The sequence below is a fragment of the Lottia gigantea genome, assembly GCF_000327385.1.
Source record: "Lottia gigantea unplaced genomic scaffold LOTGIsca_80, whole genome shotgun sequence".
In the NCBI taxonomy this organism is placed as follows: domain Eukaryota; kingdom Metazoa; phylum Mollusca; class Gastropoda; family Lottiidae; genus Lottia; species Lottia gigantea.
The window spans coordinates 475,736-495,547 of NW_008710663.1; the positions used below are offsets into that span (position 1 = coordinate 475,736).

The 19,812-nt window shown below is 31.9% G+C and overlaps 3 protein-coding genes across 3 annotated transcripts in view; 2 read left to right on the forward strand and 1 right to left on the reverse strand.

The window, feature by feature from the left end:
• Nucleotides 1-4,318: 4,318 nt before the first annotated feature.
• LOTGIDRAFT_132683 (hypothetical protein) lies at nucleotides 4,319-5,013 on the forward strand (the record flags this gene model as incomplete). The annotated part of the gene is made up of 2 exons (XM_009067194.1): nucleotides 4,319-4,509; nucleotides 4,761-5,013. Coding segments are annotated over 2 exons (444 nt in total), but the record flags the coding sequence as incomplete, so codon positions are not given.
• Nucleotides 5,014-9,614: 4,601 nt separating this feature from the next.
• Nucleotides 9,615-13,433, forward strand: LOTGIDRAFT_168909 (hypothetical protein; the record flags this gene model as incomplete). Its single annotated transcript, XM_009067195.1, has 8 exons — nucleotides 9,615-9,660; nucleotides 9,769-9,928; nucleotides 10,590-10,660; nucleotides 11,177-11,285; nucleotides 11,725-11,855; nucleotides 12,058-12,278; nucleotides 12,856-13,021; nucleotides 13,321-13,433. The coding sequence occupies 8 exons, from the start codon at nucleotides 9,615-9,617 to the stop codon at nucleotides 13,431-13,433; spliced, it is 1,017 nt and encodes a 338-aa protein (XP_009065443.1).
• A 2,982-nt stretch (nucleotides 13,434-16,415) lies between these two features.
• The window catches only part of LOTGIDRAFT_236380 (hypothetical protein), a gene marked incomplete at its 3' end in the record, with an annotated part of 17,573 nt that continues 14,176 nt past the window's right edge, over nucleotides 16,416-19,812 (reverse strand). The window contains exons 20-24 of the mRNA XM_009067196.1: nucleotides 18,164-18,275; nucleotides 17,969-18,031; nucleotides 17,630-17,688; nucleotides 17,100-17,185; nucleotides 16,416-16,519 (exon numbers count right to left, since the gene is read on the reverse strand). Of these exons, the coding sequence (XP_009065444.1) occupies nucleotides 16,416-16,519; nucleotides 17,100-17,185; nucleotides 17,630-17,688; nucleotides 17,969-18,031; nucleotides 18,164-18,275 (424 nt within the window). The remainder of the gene's footprint in view (nucleotides 16,520-17,099; nucleotides 17,186-17,629; nucleotides 17,689-17,968; nucleotides 18,032-18,163; nucleotides 18,276-19,812) is intronic.

A 19,812-nucleotide genomic window follows, 5' to 3' on the forward strand; every position in this document is an offset into this window, starting at 1 on the left:
GCGGGGGGGGGGGGTGATTTTGGTCTTGAATGTGCGCTATTTTTGGAGGTTCATTTGAGTCCTGAATATCTGTAAATAGAGCTCAGAAGTACTAGAAATATACGAAAATCGGATAATTCCTTTAAATATAATTCAAACTAGGAATGTTACTCATTATTTCTATATATGTCCTTTCTATATATATCGCAGAGTATCTTATCTTGACGAGTCGTCACATGGATTTGAGGGCTCAAATTTCGACTGTGAGCACTATTACTGATTGGCTTAGCTAAGAAAAATTCCCGTTTCTGAGAGTAAAGTATAATTGGTCAAAGAAAATGGTGCATCTGTCCCTTTATATTGTCTTCAAAGTACTAGAAATGTAAGAAAATGGCTTAATTCCTCCACAAATACTTCAACTAGGAATTCCAATTTTTATTTCTATATTTGGCTTCACAATAGAAGACGAGCCGTCTTTTAACTCGGAAACACATGGATCCGTGGCCGTGAGCCGTGGTTGGCCGTGAACAATATTACTGAACACAATTATGTTCCTGAGACTAAGGTACGATTGGTCAAACGGATGGCGAACTTTAATTCTATCAAAACTATAAGAATGAGCTGTCAAATTGAGAGAAATTAAGAAAAATTGTTACCAGGATATCAACTTAGGTTCTTAAAATCAGTTGATCCATTGCCAAAACTTTTGGCATCTTAACAGAATTACCCATACCCCTTTACAGCTGGTTTTGTAGCTCAATTAATTAACATAACGTCAACTAATAGTTCTTGGATAAAGACACTTCTTGGTAACATTACAAGATGGGTGGTAAGCATTCTTTACCAAAGTTTCCAGATTGTTTCAATTGTTTATCAAGATCTTCAACAAATACTCTATCAGTGAAGCAAAGGAACCAAATCAATTCAACACATTCAACTAGAGATTGGTCTATAAGCTCACGTTCTGACAGCTTAGAAAGCATCATTTCTGGTGAATCGTGCCATACCAAGGACAAGGTACCTCGGATTGAAGCTACTTCGTCCAGTGAAGATGAAATAGACTGGGCAGATCGAAGTAAAGAAGATTAGAAAAGAAGATTAAGAAGACGACTAAGACAACCAAGGATGCTCAAAACTAAAGTGTCACCAGCTGAAGCATAAGCAGATAATAATTATGATGCTGATATTTCTCGATCACCTTCTCCTACAGAGTTCTAAAGCGGTTTAAGTAATCAGTTACAATGTGATACCTATACAATGGGTATATTGAAAAATACAAGATATGTGTACATGGCTATGGGGGTGTTAAGACGCAACGTTACCTTATAACCATGAATAGCTTCAGAACTGAAGAAAGTTGAAGCCTTCGTAGTGGGCTAAATGGAAGATAGAAGCTAAATTGTCAGTTATGTCGGAAGCAACAGAAAGCTACGGGATGGTATGTATGACTCAAGAAAGTACAAGACTGCGTAATAATGGGCACATTGAAAAATAACTTCTGGGTATCAAGATTGTCGTTATTATTGGAAGCAACAGTAACCTTCTGAAATTTATAACTGAAGAAAGTGGAAGCCTTCGTAATGGGATCAATGGCTATAATAATTTAATATGCTTCTAGAATATAAAAGCGTTAAGAACACCATGGAGTATGCAAAGAAAACTGGACTTCAATTGTGAAAAGATTGTGCTATGAACACAAGGATGAATATACAATATGTTATTGTTAATATACATGTAAATGTAATTGATGCGTAAAGTAATGTATTCTTATAACGATTTTTATTGTTATTTCTTTTATTATTTTATTTATTTATTTTTTGTTAGCAATTCAAGCTGTTTGATAAGCGACAATGTCTATGAAAGCTTGTGGCTGTTACTTGGTCAATTGATTATATTCCCATTCAGTCCATAATCCTAATCCAAAATCTCAAAAGGTACTTAAATTGATAATACATCTAAATGCATTAACTTTTTTGTGGCTTCAAAATCAAGTTTGTAACTGTCAATATGTACCAGTCTCTCTAAAAGTATCGTCATATAACATTGGTATTACACATCATATTTGTCTAACGTATCGACTTTCAATAATAGATGACATCAAAACGATGTCGCAGTCAAGCGACCAGTTGTATATCTTGCGAAATGGGCATCCAAATGACTCTTTTTAATATCATGTACAATATTTTTTATCAGTTTGAATTCAGTTTACCGTTTTTTTTAGTTCATATGAATACGAAACCATCTAATTCTGTGCCATACAAATAAAAATTCAATTCAAAAGTCGCTCAATTATACACTTAGCAGGTCTGGTCTCACAGGAAACCTCAGAATTTGTGATAAATAAGAAATACGTAAATGATGATTTATTTTCGGGCTATAAAAAGCTGTTGGATCAGGAGAGTTCAGTTAACCCTGAGTAGTTCTACTAACAAGTCGTCTGCGTGATAGATATTTTGGCTGTAATTCAGTAAGTATTTATTTTTTCGAGAGAATTCCGTCTCCGTTGTAATCTAACTAGTTTTCTATTACGTTCTGATAACGTTAACCAATCAGAGTGTGTCATGTAGAACCCGTTTCTAGATAACGATGACGGATTGATTTATACCGTATAGCAAAACCCAAAATAAAGCAAAATGACAACTATCCCACAATTCGTCACCGTTATCAAGAAACGCGTTCTACATGATTAAAATAACTCATTAGAACGAAACTGTGATAAAAAAAATTGTTAGATTCAATTGGGGACAACAAATATCGGAATAAATAAAACGAAATTGTGCTCTAAATTTAATTGTAGATTAATATATTCAAGTTCAATTTCCAACCTTACGACAACTACAATTCTACAGAAGTTTCCACTTGTCATTTTCTTTCAAATACAACTTCTTTGTTTTGCAGCAAAGCGGAAATGGGAAGTAAATGTTCAAGAATAAAGACCACTGAAATGCCGATCCAATCGGAAAGAGAAAAAAATCAGACGTCTTATTTTCTGGCGTCCACAGTGTTTACTGGATTTTCTCTGAGTGAATTCGATGAAAAGAGGCCGTTGATGTTTGCATCAGACAGGAAAGTTGAACTCCGCAAAAAGTCTTTTTATGCAACAAACACTGCTTATCAGTTTTAAGTTTAATAGTACTGGAAGAAATAATGTTTTTCATGGCAATGCTGGAAGAAATAATGTTTTCCATAGCAATGAAGAAATAATGTTTTTCTAAGCAATGCTGGAAGAAATAATATTTTTCTAAGCAAGGCTGGAAGAAATAATGTTTTTCTAAGCAATGAAGAAATAATGTTTTTCTAAGCAATGCTGGAAGAAATAATGTTTTTCATGGCAATGCTGGAAGAAATAATGTTTTTCATAGCAATGAAGAAATAATGTTTTTCATAGCAATGCTGGAAGAAATAATGTTTTTCTCAGCAATGAAGAAATAATGTTTTTCACAGCAATGAAGAAATAATGTTTTTCACAGCAATGAAGAAATAATGTTTTTCTAAGCAATGCTGGAAGGAATAATGTTTTTCTAAGCAATGCTGGAAGGAATAATGTTTTTCTAAGCAATGCTGGAAGGAATAATGTTTTTCTAAGCAATGAAGGAAGAAATAATGTTTTTCTAAGCAATGCTGGAAGGAATAATGTTTTTCTAAGCAATGAAGAAATAATGTTTTTCACAGCAATGAAGAAATAATGTTTTTCTAAGCAATGAAGAAATAATGTTTTTCTAAGCAATGAAGAAATAATGTTTTTCTAAGCAATGAAGAAATAATGTTTTTCTAAGCAATGAAGGAATAATGTTTTTCTAAGCAATGAAGAAATAATGTTTTTCTAAGCAATGCTGGAAGAAATAATGTTTTTCTAAGCAATGAAGGAAGAAATAATGTTTTTGTAAGCAATGCTGGAAGGAATAATGTTGTTCTAAGCAATGAAGAAATAATGTTTTTCTAAGCAATGCTGGAAGGAATAATGTTTTTCTAAGCAATGCTGGAAGGAATAATGTTTTTCTAAGCAATGAAGAAATAATGTTTTTCTAAGCAATGCTGGAAGAAATAATGTTTTTCTAAGCAATGAAGGAAGAAATAATGTTTTTCTAAGCAATGCTGGAAGGAATAATGTTTTTCTAAGCAATGAAGAAATAATGTTTTTCACAGCAATGAAGAAATAATGTTTTTCTAAGCAATGAAGAAATAATGTTTTTCTAAGCAATGAAGAAATAATGTTTTTCTAAGCAATGAAGAAATAATGTTTTTCTAAGCAATGAAGGAATAATGTTTTTCTAAGCAATGAAGAAATAATGTTTTTCTAAGCAATGCTGGAAGAAATAATGTTTTTCTAAGCAATGAAGGAAGAAATAATGTTTTTGTAAGCAATGCTGGAAGAAATAATGTTTTTCTAAGCAATGCTGGAAGGAATAATGTTTTTCTAAGCAATGCTGGAAGGAATAATGTTTTTCTAAGCAATGCTGGAAGGAATAATGTTTTTCTAAGCAATGAAGGAAGAAATAATGTTTTTCTAAGCAATGCTGGAAGAATAATGTTTTTCTAAGCAATGCTGGAAGGAATAATGTTTTTCTAAGCAATGCTGGAAGGAATAATGTTTTTCTAAGCAATGCTGGAAGGAATAATGTTTTTCTAAGCAATGCTGGAAGGAATAATGTTTTTCTAAGCAATGAAGGAAGAAATAATGTTTTTCTAAGCAATGCTGGAAGGAATAATGTTTTTCTAAGCAATGATGAAATAATGTTTTTCTAAGCAATGAAGAAATAATGTTTTTCTAAGCAATGAAGAAATAATGTTTTTCATGGCAATGCTGGAAGAAATAATGTTTTTCTAAGCAATGCTGGAAGAAATAATGTTTTTCTAAGCAATGCTGGAAGAAATAATGTTTTTCTAAGCAATGCTGGAAGAAATAATGTTTTTCTAAGCAATGCTGGAAGAAATAATGTTTTTCTAAGCAATGCTGGAAGAAATAATGTTTTTCTAAGCAATGCTGGAAGGAATAATGTTTTTCTAAGCAATGAAGAAATAATGTTTTTCTAAGCAATGAAGAAATAATGTTTTTCTTAGCAATGCTGGAAGGAATAATGTTTTTCTAAGCAATGGAGAATTAATGTTTTTCTTAGCAAGGCTGGAAGAAATAATGTTTCTCTAAGCAATGGAGAAATAATGTTTTTCTAAGCAATGCTGGAAGAAATAATGTTTCTCTAAGCAATGGAGAAATGTTTTTCTAAGCAATGGAGAATTAATGTTTTTCTAAGCAAGGCGGAAGAAATAATGTTTTTCTAAGCAATGGAGAAATAATATTTTTCTAAGCAAGGCTGGAAGAAATAATGTTTTTCTAAGCAAGGCTGGAAGAAATAATGTTTTTCTAAGCAATGGAGAAATAATGCTTTTCTAAGCAATGCTGGAAGAAATAATGTTTCTCTAAGCAATGGAGAAATAATGTTTTTCTAAGCAATGCTGGAAGAAATAATGTTTTTCTAAGCAAGGCGGAAGAAATAATGTTTTTCTAAGCAATGGAGAAATAATATTTTTCTAAGCAAGGCTGGAAGAAATAATGTTTTTCTAAGCAAGGCTGGAAGAAATAATGTTTTTCTAAGCAAGGCTGGAAGAAATAATGTTTTTCTAAGCAATGGAGAAATAATGTTTTTCTAAGCAATGCTGGAAGAAATAATGTTTTTCTAAGCAATGCTGGAAGAAATAATGTTTTTCTAAGCAAGGCGGAAGAAATAATGTTTTTCTAAGCAATGGAGAAATAATATTTTTCTAAGCAAGGCTGGAAGAAATAATGTTTTTCTAAGCAAGGCTGGAAGAAATAATGTTTTTCTAAGCAAGGCTGGAAGAAATAATGTTTTTCTTAGCAAGGCTGGAAGAAATAATGTTTTTCTAAGCAAGGCTGGAAGAAATAATGTTTTTCTAAGCAATGATGGAAGAAATAATGTTGACGAAACTTCTAGTTGTCTTCTTATTGACTTCAAAACTGGAAATGAAACAACTACAATACAACTTAAAAATAATGTTAGATTGCGCCGTGTGATTAATTATTTCGCCATGTCATTAAGAGTTTGTCATTTTAAAGGTTTCTGCTTATAATATTGATTATGAATAAATTATAATAAATTATTTACTTAGAAAATCCCTAATGTATTTTATTATATTCAATTAGATAGGTTTTTGAGTAAAATCGTTATCGGTAAGGTTACAAATTCGGCTGTAGCCTATTCGTCAATAAAATCGGCTAGAGGTATGGCCTTAGAGCCGATGGCTTGCCATTTACGGGGGCGGCGTTGATTTTGGTCTTGAATCAGGCCCATAACTATAGGGGGCGTATGGTGGGGGTGGGGGTGGGGTTGGGGGCCATCGCCATCGCCCAGGACAAATTCGAACAAATTCTAGTTAGTTCTGTAGCCTACGATTACAGACACCCCCACCCCCCCTTGTTGAGACAATGGGCTGGGTACGGGCCTGTCTTGAGTATTACTTAAATGGTTTTCAGATGTACTAGAACTTCATGATAATCGCACAATCCCTTCAAATATACCTCAAACTCGAAATTCCACTTTCTTTTTCTTTACATGGCGTAGTCTGAAGAAAAGACGAGTCGTCAGTTTAACTTTCAAACGTGGATAAATGAAATTCCAAGCGGGTTGATTGGATTGTGTCGGTTTTTCCTTGTGCACTTAGTCCAATTATCCTTAAATTCCATATATATAAAACAGTACCAACAACAACCACGATAAACAGGAAGGTATAAACAGAAAAACGGGGACAAACAATTTTGATAGTTCAAGGGAGATAACTGATGAAAAATATTTCCATTTAATTTGAAGTGTTCAAGGGAGGGAAATGAAATGAATGGAGTTTTACGTCCCACTTTTCTGCACCATGTGGGCTAATGAAGACGGGCAACGCCATGCAGGGTGCAATGAAGGAAATTTTGCCAGGACAGCGGTATAAGCCTGCTCTTTTTCGATTTCCAACTATCAAGGGATCTTTAACGTGCACAGCCTGTAGCACACGGGGCCTCGGTTTATTGTCCCATCCGAACGACTAGACGCTTTTTCTAACAGGGGGAAACCGGTTGAAAAATCCGAAGGTATTATCTCGACCTATGCCGGGATTGAACCCTGGACCTTCAGGTTAGCGAGCAAACGTCTAACTCACTGAGCCACAGCGGCTCCCATTTCAAGGGAAGGGGAACTGGTCACAATATTATTATAGGAAATAATGTAACATTATACCATTTTATAATGAAAAGTGTCATCAACTCTTCAGAAGCGCATACCCTGCTTGAACCACACCTGCCATTGCTGTACAATACTACACATACAAAATAGGGAGGGAAAAACAAAACCGTGAAAAATTATAGAAACATCTGGTGGCAACTTATTATTATGATAGGGCCTACATGTGATAAAACATGTTTTAACTTAGTGTCTTAATCCTTAAACAAAATCCTCTGCGATGACAAGTGATAATTGGTTATGTTTTTAATATCTATTTCATTATGTATGTATTTAAAAATAAATCGACAAGTAGGCATAGAGGCACGCAGTTTGTGTCCTTAGGGATACATTCATATTTCATCAAACTATTCTTTTAAATGGATTCTCTTACTTACTAAGAAACAAAGCTTTCTTACCTGGATGAGTTGGTTTACATTCAGATCTGTTGACAAAGATTAAGATTATGTGAAATATTATGATAAATTTCATCCTGAATCCAAGCGAAATTCGAAAGTAAAATAAAGATATTAATGATAGATTCTTCGAATAATTTTATATATTATAAAGATATTGATGTGGACTTGAAAACGTCACAAATAACTACGCTATCTTGGTGTAACAGCTGTAAGACAATGTATTGAAATATTTAGTTGAATGGACAAAGGAATTAAATAAAGATCAATGTGCCACTACGCCCCAATGGTTGACGAAATATGATTTAGATCAATAACATGTAAACAAACTGAACAACAACGACGCAGATTAGATAGAGGATTCAACGACATAATAACTGTAGGCCTATTTATCAAGCGAGTTCTATAAAATTTTACCGGCCAAAAATTAAAAATTAAAAGGAAATGAATGGTGTTTTACGTTCTTTTTTTCTACACCATGTGTGCTAATGAAGACAGGTGCATTGAAGGAAATTTTGCCAGGACGGCGTCATAAGCCTGCCCTTTTTCGATTTCCATCTGTCAAGGAGATCTTTAACTTGCACAGGCTATAGCAAACGAGGACTCGGTTTATTGTCCCATCCGAATGACTTTTTCCATGTCAGTCCCTCTTACCCGCAACACTTACAGGGGGAAACCGGGTTGAAAAATCCGAAAGTATCATGTCGACCTGGCCAAAAAGTAGACAAGGTTGCAAAATACTATTAATGATTCGTATGAAAGCGGACTTTAATTGTATTTATGATTTTAAAAACGGAGAATGGAATATTTCTGTTAGCTTACTTGTTATGACCAAAATCAGTCTCAGATGTATGAAAGAATAACTTTAAAGTCTTGTAGACTGAATCAATTATCCTATTTATAAATCTGCGGATAGATGGGATACGGTGTGATGTATGTCGTATCGTAAACAATAGAAGAAGCAACTTGTATCCGGACCAAATCTAACTGAAATTAAAAGGGGGGACATGGCCCCCCAGACAAGAGGCTGGTTTGATATCCCACAATTCCTTATTTCATCAAGAAATGGGTTCAAGATGACACGCTTTGTTTGGTTATATATTACCACCTGTGGATTGGACGTGTGGAACGGACCTGTACCCAATGTATTCGCTTTTTCTATTTTCTTTCATTTAGATTGTTCCCGTACCGTATGACACATCAGGCACCGGGCACCGGTCACCGTACTTGTCTGTTGGTAACTTTAGTATAAAATAAAAGCGAAAATCTGAGACATTAATGAGCCTCCGTACTTTTCTATTAAGCATGCCTATCTATTATCATGACCTATTTATTTGTGATAAAAGATTAACATTAGGTTTGTTATATTATTTATAGAATTCATATTCTTGGTGTAAGTTAAGGTACAATGAACCTAAAGTTTATTATTTTGCAACCAATAGATTCTTTAGCTAGAGAACATGGCTTTTAATGTAATAATGTTGAACATTTCTGGATCCTACCCTACAATACAATTGGGTTATATTAGGATGACAATGTACTAATATGATGACAGGATTCACAGCACTATGCTTAAATAATTGGACTTTAATGTTTTATGAATTAATAATTAGTTTCAAAAGCATCTGATTAAGAAAAGGGCTTGATATAGCCTATACGTATGATTGAAAAGATGATCAGCTGAAAATAAGTTCATTTTCGAATTATCGTTCTTGGGTTAGTCCAAAACTGTTCAACTTATAGTCTAGTAACATAGATATGACATAAGATTAACAAACATTATATCTTCTTTTTGAAATATTGTTGGCATTGTACCCCGTATGTAAGTTTTACCCATATTACTGTATTATTCTATGAAAGTAAACTACTAACATAAAATTCCTAAGGAATGAAATAAAAACTGTTGTATATGTAGGTTTAGCTATTGATATACTGATAGGTAACAGCGTAGAATCTGTAATATTGTTATTTTCAGTAATTGTCTTATTTGCAGTTTCTCACCATGAAAAGCCGACTAGGAATAGCCTTAATAGGCATGGGTCGCATGGGTAAGTTAAACTTTTAGTTTGAAGAAATCAGTAGGCTCTTTGCTCAAATACATTACATCGCCTCAGATGATGTATTTCAACCATAAAATTTTGTATTATATTTATTAGGTTTGATACACCTAAAGAACTGTATGATGTCACCAAGAACTGATGTAAAATGGGTTATAAGAAATAATATTGTAGAAGCTGAGAAATATCTAATGAATTACAACCTGCCAATAAAATACACATCACCTGATAGATATACTGACGTTTTAAATGATCCCAGGTAATAAAATCATATAGTAGTCTAAATATTTACAGACAGTTAGTGACTTCAAATTCAGTAACCCTTCTAAATCTGACTTTCCGGTCTCTTCAATTTTAACAAAAGCGTATCCAGGAAGTTTATTCCGGTGCAATAAACTTTCTCATGTGGAGATATGAGGATTGGCTGAGAAAACTTTAAATTAAACTCATAAGCAGTCATTTTGGCACATATACCCACAAGTCAGTTAGACACGTTCCTTTAGGCACACATCTTTGGGCACTCGGTTATTTAGGCACAGGCCATATAGATGTTTACAGTTATTTTTGCAGTATGTTTCCATTAACTGTTAAGTAAAAGAACAATGTATATTTTATCAACGCAGTCACCCTGTGACTATAAATACTGTTATATTCTAATTAACTTTTAAAAAATCGGTTAATTCCATGTGCCTGCGATTGTGCGAATGTGTGAAACAACAATAAACAGTTATTGCAGTTTCAAAGTTTTTGATTAGCACTATGACAAAACTGCGATAAATAGATGTTGATTTCACACATTCGTCATTCGTCGATAAATTAAATTGAATTTATATTTTTTATAACAGTTAAATCAAAAACTGTAAAATTTAGATAAATAAATGTTAACTTGCGACCTCCAAGTTAAAGTTTTATCCTTACAGTGTAGATGCTGTGATAATCGCTTCCTCTACTGATACACATGAAGATTTCATTAACAGATCCCTTCAGGCAGGTAATATCAATGACTGAGGTTTTATCGACAAATATTTCAGGGTCTCTTTCTCTTTGAGACGTCAACAGTTCAGATATTGTATTTACTGGCCTCAGATTGCATATGCAATTCTAAAAGGGACTATGGCGAAAAGTTTGATAAGAAAGGTGGTTTTGATTGATTTCCGTCCACCTGAGGGAGGTGTTTTTTTTTTTTTTGTTTCAGTTTCAGTAAATTAGTTCTGGACAATCTGTTGTCCGGAGAACAGGCGCATCGTACAGAGGAGACCTTCCGATATCCCCGTGATCATTTCCTTTTTTGTCGTATTTGTACGCGTTTATTGGATGAAAAGTGGTTCATGTTGCTCTCTTAGGGCCTCTTTCTTTGGCCCTGTATATAATTTCAGCTGATTTTGAACAAGGTGATGGTGAATACATGTAGGTATAATGTATTGCCTCTAAGACCTATGTACCCAGGTTTATGTCCAGAAAGAGTATTGACACCTAAATGTGATGATCAAACTGTTTTCTTTTCAAGGTAAACATATTTTCTGTGAGAAACCAATAACATCAAATATAGATACAACAAAACAGTGTTATGATTTGGCCGAAAAGTTTGATAAACATCTGTTTTGTGCATTTCACAGGTAAGCTGTTATTCTTCAGGGGATCATTATAACATAAATCTGTAAATCATATCCTACAATATTACTCTGTTTGTCAGTTGTTTACCACTACAATATTACTCTGTTTGTCAGTTGTTTACCGAAACAATATTACTCTGTTTGTCAGTAATTACCACAACAATATTACTCTGTTTGTCAGTAATTACCACAACAATATTACTCTGTTTGTCAGTTGTTTACCACTACAATATTACTCTGTTTGTCAGTAATTACCACAACAATATTACTCTGTTTGTCAGTGATTACCACAACAATATTACTCTGTTTGTCAGTTGTTTACCACTACAGTATTACTCTGTTTGTCAGTAATTACCACTACAATATTACTCTGTTTGTCAGATGTTTACCACTGCAATAATAACTGTATGTCACCTGTTTATCATTTGTTGTGTTCTTGTAGACGTTTCGATCCCAGTTTAAAGATTCTGAAAGATAAACTAGATAGAAAAGTATTGGGTGATCCCAGATTAGTAAAAATTTCGAGTCATGACGTCACAGCACCGCCTATAGACTATTATAGAAATAATAAAGGTATGTTAATGTGTCGTTATATAAGTTAATAAATTAAGTATGTGAAATAGGGATATTGCCCTACACCTATATTTGTATTATCCATATATTTTCAAATAATACCAATTGAACTCAATTGAGTTACTCCTATGACGTTTTAGAATGAGAACATTTTTGTTTAAGGATAAAAGTATGCGTAAGCAATGTCGTTTAAATCTTTTAGGTGGTATCCTAACCGATTCAACAATACATGATTTAGACTTAGTTCGATGGCTTATTAACTCTAATCCAGCCAGTATTAATATCAGTGAAACTTCATTTAATCCTGAAGTAGCCAAATACGACAGTGAATTGGTGCTCGTTACCATCAAGTTTAAAAATGGCGCTATGTGTGTTATTGATAATGGGCGACAGGCAACTTTTGGATATGATCAAAGAACAGAGGTCAGTGTTTATAAAACTAAATGATAAAATCGGGTAAACAGCTTATTGAAAAAAATTGAGCAATATTAAGGGTTTTTCATTACCATTTGTCAACAGGTTCTACATGGCACACTCTGATTGGTTGAAAATAACGCCTTTACAGCGAAAATACAGAAAACTTGTTAGATTACAACGGAGAAGAAAAATATCAGAAAATAAAAAAAGAAACGTGTAATCTAATTCAAATTGAATTGACAATTCAGTTATTCAACTTAAGCGCCATTTATTCAACCGACTAAGAAAGGTAGATATTACAACTGGACGATGAAATATAGTCCATGAATTAAATCCTATATTCGTCAAAGATGTTATCTACTATAACCTATAATAGGTAGAGATCTTAGGGTAAACTGAATGACTGCCTACATTCAAAATAGAAAATTTAAGCTGTGCTTTGCAGATGTAAAAGTGAATCTAGCTTAAGTCATAGATTACCTACATTTGGCCTTTTTCTGTGCCGTTTATTGAATGTTCTTACAAGATCCAAAAAATGTAGGCTCACACTTTATTTTATTGAATGCTTAAAATAACGTTGCAGGTTTTATGTGATAAAGGTGTATTAAAAGTAAGAAACAAGTCTGCCAATCTATTTACTATGTCTACCAGTGATAAGTCTACAGTTTCTGGTATTGATCTCTGTTTTACTCAAAGATATGCTCAGGCTTATCAAAATGAATTGGAACATTTCCTAGATGTTCTACAGGGTTAGTTTATACTCGATTTTTCCACAAGACACACATTTTCAGACTTTTTGAGTTGGAATCTTTGGCATCTTTATTCCATTTCCAGTCAATTGACTTTTTATCTGATATGAGAAACATTATTCTGTGAAACGCGCAGATAGTGTCGATTTTATGCCATAGCTGTCTGTGATCTCGAGTGATATGATAACGACTTCGAAATGACGATGATTGAAAATGAGCGTTTCATCTAAAGAAGCATTTACATTTCCAATGTAAAAAACTGTTATATTACGACTTATTTAATTTTTATTTGCTTATAGGTAAATGTAGATTGGAAGTAAATAAAGAAGATATTTTAGAAGTTTATAAATTAATCGAAGCTGGTAGAAGATCTATAGATTTAAAAACACCTGTTAATCTAAATACAGACTGAATACATTTATATTTATAGCCTTTACTATATTTTTGAAATTTGTGAAATACAGCTCTACATTCATTGTATTGTCTTGAGTTTACTTAGCTAATTTCATTATCTGTAGCCTCTATCATCCTGTCCTATTTTATAAACGAACGACAATCGAAGACATATAAGTCGGATGACATTTAATGTAATGTCAAGAAATGCTATGGTCGGTGCCTACTTTTTTCTAACAATAAGCAGATGTATTAAACTACTGAAGCCACAGCTACAAAAATATTGTTCATGGTTTGGATGAATCTAAATCGACACGATGGGTATGTGGACTCAAGTTGATAAACCAAGTTGCAGAAAGGATCAGATGTTCCAGATGAGTGAGAATTCAATTATTGCAGTACCGATATTTTCTCTAGATATACTTGATAGTAAGAAGGAGTGCGCATTATATATGCATGCGCACTATATTCAAAATTATACAGTATTCCATACGTTTTTGCACTCGAAAGTTTAAAGGCTATATAATGTTCTTAATCATATACTGTAAATTGTATAGATTTGTATACTGTAAATAGAATGGATTTGTAAAAGAATACACTAATTAGAATTAATAAACTTTATGGTATTAACTACATATACATGTATAATAATTAAAATATTATGATCTATTCTCTAGCACAATTTATAATAATATATAATGAGATTTATACTGGGGAACTAAAAGGGACTGAATAATAAACATTAGCTTACTATTATAATACACTAATAAACAAAACAGATATAAAGGGACTTTAATTACTGGAACAAAACAATCCGATTTAAAGCAAATCTAAATGTTCCTTTTGGGCTTTTCAATAAAAGATTCAACAGTGACAGGCTTTTGATTGGTTAGCATAATTATGACAACTGTTGGAGCTATTGGGTCAAAATTAGCTGTAACACATTCTTGGAAAGAATTTCTTCAGATTATGGATGGCAAGTGTATTAACCAATAGAAAAAGGAAACATTTCGAATTGCATTTAATTTTGATGGCTTCTTTAAAAAAAAGTATTCATGCCAAGGACGGACTAAAACATTTCAAAAACAAATAAAAATACAACTGTAAAAAACAAAGGATTAAAATAGTCTGTAATACATAGATAAGGTGGAAATCTTCTTTAGATAAATAAGAAAAAAGGAAATTCCACAACAGGTGTATGTGAATTTGAATTACCACCAAACCAAATGAGTTATTTAGATTTGAGCTTATTTCAAACAAATTTAGAGAAGTTTCCTATTTGATATTATGTAAATATCAGATTTTCATGGAGTAAAATTTATTTCTTTTGGAGGGAGGACCACATATAAAACACATTGTATTTAATTTGCAGAAAATAATGTTAGAGACAAAACATGATAAAAATAAGGGACAAGGCAACTATTGATATATTTGGTAGAAATAGTTCTAGGTAATTCTTACAATAGGTACTAACACTGTCACACAATGAGTACTTATTGAAGAATATAAGGCTATACATGTATATATATATATATATACAAGGCAAAGACAATATAGTTTGGCAGGATTTCTAACAAAAGAGGTAGAGAACACCATAAAAACAATTAAATTTCACACAACTATAGGACAGTTACAGTAGTCATAAAGACAATACCAAATCTTATTCTTTTTATGTCGAATATCCACTAACACACAAAGCATTTTTAATCTGATATCACTTCCAGAATAATGGACTTTGCAATTAATGAAATGATAGTTTGCCACTAATTCAAGATTGTTAATTAATTCAAGATTGTTTATTAATTCAAGATTGTTAATTAATTCATAGATTCTACTATGAATGAAGTTTTACTTTTGTAAAGATGAGAGTTTTTTTCTCAAAAACTTTATCAAGATAAAATCTATAACTTTATAAGATACATCAATTTCAAAATAATTTTCAATAGATGTCCAATTAACTAAATTTGTTGAGCCCTGGAACCAAATTTGACCATTACAAAAGTCTAGGCAATGCCTTTAGGATACATTTGTAATCAAATTCAATGACAAGCACATTTTTTCAAAAATATGATTAAATATGAAGGCACATTATAAATTACACATTATGACACATATAAGTTATGTATTTTATATAACATATTACAATAAAACTAATACATTATAAGCTACGTTCTTGATATTCTTACAAATTATGCTTCTTGTAAAAAAGTACATTCTAAAATTGCAAATCGGAAAGTAAAATATTATGCTAATATAAGTGTATTGGATGGATTTATAGAAGATATGAGAGTATGGATGGATTTAAAAGAAAATTTCATCAAAAACCTGGATGGATTAAGTAGAGAGTTGCACAATATTGTATTTTATTGTAAGCACAAACTATATAAAAATACATAATAATATCACAGTAATAATATTAACAACACTAACATGAAAGATAAATGTTTTTACTATCTCAGTTAAAAATCAGATTCATATTCTATTTAATATAGTACAGACAGAGCAAGTTGAACATACATTGATTTTTATGCTGTATTCGTTACCTTTCCAATAATTGGGAAGTAGAAAATTTTCAAATAGCAAATGCTATTCAAAACCATAATGAGAGAAGTCTTATTTCCAAGTGAAAACCTTGGGTTTATCGTGAGCAATTCAAGTTACCCAGTTGCAATAACATGACATAATAATATGCAATGTAAGTATTATATCATTATAGAGAAAAAAATCCGTACAAGCAAGACAATTCCATCAATCGTCAATGACAAAATCGGGAGTATAAGTTGTATAGTAGTTGACTTCTCCAAATAGAAGTACCATCACATGTCCATACTGAATTTCCAAGACATGTTCTGAATAAGAAGTCATTATGACTTGTCACTTGGAAATTCAGAGGTAAAGTAAGATTTTGTTTGTCATATAAAGAGACTGGGGTAGTAATAACATGCTGCTAAGCTAATTAAATGCATGTTTACTGATAAATGATACTAGAAAATTATAGAAATTATATATTATTTAAATCTAATTCTTCATCAGAACTGACATCTGTTACACTGACAAAGGAACTTTTAGATTGAGGTCTTTTATCTTGATTCACAGAACTGACACCTGAAAAATACAACATTTGGTTATCAATAATACTGTTGTTATATGAATAGTCTTTTCAAAGTATTCCATTTCTGAATGACTGAAGGCTTGCACCGATCATTTTCAATTGCTTGGAATTCCAATAAACCAAGCTATTCTATGACTTAGCTATTGCAAAGACCCTTTATTATTTGTATAAGCAGCTTTTGTGATAGTGACATTGTATATGGTTAAGCATTTCTATAATTTAAGGAACCTCAGACATCTGACAAAAATTTGGAATATGCACTAGAAGCCAAACCGGGCAACAATATTGAAGTTATGGAAATTGACTTTTCTAAGAATGAAATCCTTGAAAAACCTCAACAAAATCAATTTTTTTCTATAAGAAAAGCCATCTCAAAACAGGGGTTATCTAGAAAATACCTCGGGTGGAGGGCCAAAGCCTATTAAAGCTGGTGGTCCTCCCAAACACCAATGGATTTCAAAAATGAGATGAATTTTGAGCATTTATAGGGCATAATTTTCATTTCAAAATAAGGGGGGAGGAGGCATGACCCAAACACATCAAACAATGTAAGTCTAACAAACAAAAACCTACCTTTAGATGATGACCCCCACTGACTTGTACCATATGTATTAGTAGATAAATCAGTTTCATTGTGACTCATTCTAGTATTCTGATGTCTGTAATATTAAACAATCAAAATGTACATTATTTGGTGTAATCTATGCACAGGAAGAGGGAAATGAATGAACAATAACAGCTTCTTTCAAGGGGACAATACTCTTCTTTATCACAAGATGAGTGCTTCCAGCTAAACATTGACATAAAAATATAACCAAATACCCTAAAACATAATCACAAATATCCCACATAAAAATAATATTTTTTTGATGTATTTAAAGAATATTGATTTGTGGATTGGATGTTAGCTTCCTTTAGTACTGGTGAAACATTTTGGTCAAAAAAATGCAAAATGCAAAAGAAGAGATAGGTGTACAACACTGTGCTACATTCTCTTAGGCCTATACAACAGAGTTGACACTAACCCTCTATTTATTACACTGGTTGTTATTATTCTATTGTAGAAGAATATATCCTTTGAACAACAGAGAATTTAAACTTACCTCTGTGTTGCTGGTTTGAAAGCATTATCATCTTCATCAGAGTCAAAATCATCAACATCCTGAAACAAGATTAACATTGAAATAATATGTTTGCAAGGGGAGAATAGGTGAGTAAATACTAGCATGTTTACGTAAGATATGATTCCCCTTCTGGTCAGAAACTTGCTTACCCATTGATTGTGCAACGAATGAATAAAACTGAATTCATAAATGATGTTTTTTTCAAGACTAGGGGTGAATCCATCTTTAAGGATTAAAGAATGATCATCTTTCAGCAGATATCATGAAATTAAAGAATAATATAGATAGATAAAAATTTACGATGTATACTGTACTTACAAATCCTTCAGTTCCCTGTATAGTGTTAACTGAACCTGCTGGTTTTTTAACACTACCTCGATTCTGAAAGACGACAACAGAAATTCTTATTAAAATTAGCCCAAATAACTCCTGTTTCTAGAAGATAGAAATAGAAATTTGGTTTCAAACAGATTTAATAGTATTCTGCTATAGTCAAAATTAGTTATAACTTACATTCAATTGATTTTCAATAGATTGTGATATTCTAGAAACATTTTCTCCTTTAGGTTTACTGATTATTAATCTAGGTTGAACAACTGGACGTCTTGGACTGGAGAAATCATCACTGAAAATACAGATAAAAAATTTAAAAAGGGACTGCATTAATAAATATTATCTATCTAACTATCATCATTTTGTTGTATAAGTTTCTATTGTAGTCTATGAACCTAGGCTGTGATTGTATTAATAACTATAATATAAGCATAATTATATGTTGTTGTATAAATTGCTATGGTATAACTCTAGATTGTATTAGATTGACCTAGGCTGTGATTGTATTAATAACTATAATATAATATAATTATATGTTGTTGTATAAGTTGCTATGGTATAACTCTAGATTGTATTAGATTAACCTAGGCTGTGATTGTATTAATAACTATAATATAATATAATATGTTGTTGTATAGGTTGCTATGGTATAACTCTAGATTGTATTAGATTAACCTAGGCTGTGATTAATTAACTATTAATAACTATAATATAATATGTTGTTGTATAGGTTGCTATGGTATAACTCTAGATTGTATTAGATTGACCTAGACTGTGATTGTATTAATAACTATAATATGTTGTTGTATAAGTTGCTATGGTATAACTCTAGATTGTATTAGATTGACCTAGGCTGTGATTGTATTAATAACTATAATATGTTGTTGTATAAGTTGCTATGGTATAACTCTAGATTGTATTAGATCAACCTAGACTGTGATTGTATTAATAACTATAATATAATATAATATGTTGTTGTATAAGTTGCTATGGTATAACTCTAGATTGTATTAGATTGACCTAGGCTGTGATTGTATTAATAACTATAATATAATATAATATGTTGTTGTATAAGTTGCTATGGTATAACTCTAGATTATATTAGATCAACCTAGACTGTGATTGTATTAATAACTATAATATGTTGTTGTATAAGTTGCTATGGTATAACTCTAGATTGTATTAGATTGACCTAGGCTGTGATTGTATTAATAACTATAATATAATATAATTATATGTTGTTGTATAGGTTGCTATGGTATAACTCTAGATTGTATTAGATCAACCTAGACTGTGATTGTATTAATAACTATAATATAATATGTTGTTGTATATGTTGCTATGGTATAACTCTAGATTGTATTAGATTAACCTAGGCTGTGATTAATTAACTATTAATAACTATAATATAATATGTTGTTGTATAGGTTGCTATGGTATAACTCTAGATTGTATTAGATTGACCTAGACTGTGATTGTATTAATAACTATAATATGTTGTTGTATAAGTTGCTATGGTATAACTCTAGATTGTATTAGATTGACCTAGGCTGTGATTGTATTAATAACTATAATATAATATAATTATATGTTGTTGTATAGGTTGCTATGGTATAACTCTAGATTGTATTAGATTAACCTAGGCTGTGATTAATTAACTATTAATAACTATAATATAATATGTTGTTGTATAGGTTGCTATGGTATAACTCTAGATTGTATTAGATTGACCTAGACTGTGATTGTATTAATAACTATAATATGTTGTTGTATAAGTTGCTATGGTATAACTCTAGATTGTATTAGATCAACCTAGACTGTGATTGTAT